This window comes from Galeopterus variegatus, unplaced genomic scaffold, assembly GCF_000696425.1.
Source record: "Galeopterus variegatus unplaced genomic scaffold, G_variegatus-3.0.2 Scaffold3821, whole genome shotgun sequence".
NCBI lineage: Eukaryota > Metazoa > Chordata > Mammalia > Dermoptera > Cynocephalidae > Galeopterus > Galeopterus variegatus.
Window position 1 is genome coordinate 153,201 of NW_007729932.1, and position 3,048 is coordinate 156,248.

Genomic DNA, 3,048 nt, shown 5'->3' on the forward strand with positions numbered 1-3,048 from the left:
GTATTTCTTGTATAATCTCACATAGTTCCATAGGACGGATGACCCCACACAGAGCTGGGTAGGTGTTAGGGAGCAGGGATTTTTTGTTTTTGTTTTTTTTTTTAATTTCTATTGAGGTGAAATTCACATAACATAAAGTTAACCATTATAAAGTGAGCCATTTGGTGACATTTAGTACATTCACAGTGTTACACAGCCAGCCATTATCTCTATCCAGTTCCCAAACATCTTCATTACCCTAAAATAAAACCCTGTACCCATTAAGCATTTATCCCCATTCCTTTCTACCCCCTCCCTCCAGCCTCTGGAATTTGCCAATCTGCTTTCCATCTCTATGGATTTATCTATTTTGGCCTTTAGGACAAGATTAGGACTTTGGACTCTTTTTCTAATATGAAGGAAAGCCATTGACATGTTAGTTATAACATTTTGGAGGGGGGGTGGCTGGCCAGTACAGGGATCAAACCCCGGACCTTGGTGTTATCAGTACCACACTCTAACCAACTGAGCTAACTGGTCAGCCCTATAATTATTATCATATACCAAGAAAAAGGAATAGCATGCCCAACTGCCTGAGAGAACTAGACTCATTTCAAGAAACAAAAGGAGATTTATCAGACAGCAACTTAAGATGGAGTCAGGGTGAGAGTTAGGTTTGGGAATAACCTGAGAAGAGAAAGAGAGCCAAAGTGGAAACATGGGAGCGTTTTGCAGAGAGGATGGAACAGAGATCTCTGAGAACTGAGAATATTAGAGATCAATCTGGAACCCATATTAGAGAGAGTTGAAGAAAGTGACCATTATGGGAGTCCAGTCATGGTACCGTAAGATCCACAGTGTGCAAGTTATCAGGGAGGAGACTGAGACCTCCACTAGATTCCTTCCATTTCCAAATGGATGGAGTCCTCGGACTGAGGACTGACTCAACAACTCCTGGATGGAGCACCAAGAAGAGGCCCCATGACGCTCCTTTCCACAGCTGTAGGCTCTACCCTCTGGTTCTCATGCTCCACACATTCCACGCACATCCTTTAAGTCACCTCCTCACTCCCATGATCGACCTCTTGGATACAACCATGCCTGGGGTTCTAGTGGTGGCACTCATGGTTATGAACATCTAGTCGACCCCCATCCTGATGGCCATGTGATTTTTGGGTCTGCGGGAGGGGTGGAAGTGGCCTTTGCACAGGTCTGACCCTGTGCATCGGGGGTTTTTTCCGGCTGTGCCAATCCTCTGCCAGAAGCCCCGCCAGGAGTATTAGAATCACGACGCCAATGCATATCCGGACCAGATTGCCCTTGGTGTAATACTGGCGGGCAAGACCTGGAGGAATAAAGAGAGACAGGAGCAAGTGATAAAAGCCCATCGCTAGGACCCGCTTCAAGCCACATCCTGGGTTTCTCATAGCCGTATTCCTGATCTGAGATCCTATTATGTCCTACTAGCTGGGATGCCAATCTCCTTCCTAGAAAGGATCAAGGGTTCGATAAGCCCAGTTCTCTAAATAGCGCCTCTCCCATACGTCCCCTCACAGGCCTCTGATACAACCCCTGACACAGACGCTACCTGGTTACCTAATTGTGGAAGAGAAGACATTTATAAAGGTGGTGGGGAGAGATGGAATTTTTCTTTCTTTGACCCTTTGGAAAATCTCAACCTTCCCACCTGATTTTATCAATCAATTCTGAACTCCATGTGCTGATATTCTGCCCTCCTCTCCTTAATATTTTATACAGCGGAACCCCAGATCACAGAGAGGTAGCTTCTGTACAGGGAAAGGTATCAGCTCTGGGCGAAGCGACAGGAATGAGAAGCAAGTGGGTCTGGAGAGAACAACTTACCAGCTGGAGGGCCTGACCTCTTTGGAAAGATGTTGATATTCCTAGAAGGCTCTAGGAATCAAAAAAGGCTGTGTGAATAAATGGAACTATCTTCCCTACCCCATCCCAGTCCCTACTCTGAACACCCGCACTTGGGAGGCAGAATTCCATGGCACTTAAAAAGAGCATGAACTGTGGAGTCAGGCTGTCCAGATTCAAACCCCAAGTCATCTGGCAAGTGACTCAACATCTATGAGCCAATTTTCCCAACTGTTCAATAAAAGTAATGCTATCACTTACAGGTTGATATGAAAAAATAATAGTAGTAGTAGTATAAAACACAGTGCTTGGCATATTAAAAGCACATACATTCTAGCTCTCTAATTATTTCACAAGTATTTCCTGAGACTTGCCAGGTACTCCCAGCCATATGCTGGGATATGGGGATCCAGAGATTGATCAGATATAGTCCATGTGGGGTTCCCAGACTATTGGACAAGACCAAGAAGTAAAGTGATAATTTTAATAGACTGTGAAAATTGCTATAATAGGTAGCCCACAGGACACTGAGAAAAGACAGAGGAAACTACCATTCCAGCCTGGAGAGTCAAAAAAGGCTTTTTTAAGCCATTGGGAAATGGAATCGAAGTCATGGGGATATGGAAGAAAAGGCAGAGCAAGTGGCTTGGGTGCAGAGTCAGGAAGGATATGAAACATCCAGAAGAGTATCACCTGACTCCGTGTGGCTGAGATTAGCATGAGGAAAGCAAACAAGAGTGCAAGGATCGATAGTGATAGGAGAGTGAAGGATGCTCACTGAACAGCAAGCTGAGGAATCCGGGCTGCATCCCAAGGGTGACCAGAAGGGTATTGAGCTGAGGATGGGGAGAAATTCCAGCACAGTGTTAGAACCTTCTGGCATCAGGAGTCTAAAGAAAGCCAGAGTATGGTTATTAGAGGTGAGAAAGGAGGGAGAGAGGTGTTAGCAAGAAAGAGCAAGAAATTAGTTAAGGGTCGCAAAGATTGATTACATTTTGTAAACATGGGTATACTGATTATTCTGATTTGATCACCAAATAGTGCGCACAGCTATTGATATTCAATTTTGTACCCCACAAATATATATGATCAATTATCTTTCTTTTTTTTTTTCTTTTTTTTTTTTTGTCTTTTTGTCTTTTTCCGTGTCCAGCAACGGATCGCAACCCTCAGTGTTGCCCCCGTACC

At 44.4% G+C, this 3,048-nt stretch overlaps 1 protein-coding gene across 1 annotated transcript in view; it reads right to left on the reverse strand.

Annotated features, from left to right (window-relative positions):
* Nucleotides 1–1,088: 1,088 nt before the first annotated feature.
* The window catches only part of GP6 (glycoprotein VI (platelet)), a 26,387-nt gene continuing 24,427 nt past the window's right edge, over nucleotides 1,089–3,048 (reverse strand). The window contains exons 7-8 of the mRNA XM_008586082.1: nucleotides 1,843–1,893; nucleotides 1,089–1,324 (exon numbers count right to left, since the gene is read on the reverse strand). Coding sequence (XP_008584304.1) covers nucleotides 1,089–1,324; nucleotides 1,843–1,893 — 287 coding nt within the window. The remainder of the gene's footprint in view (nucleotides 1,325–1,842; nucleotides 1,894–3,048) is intronic.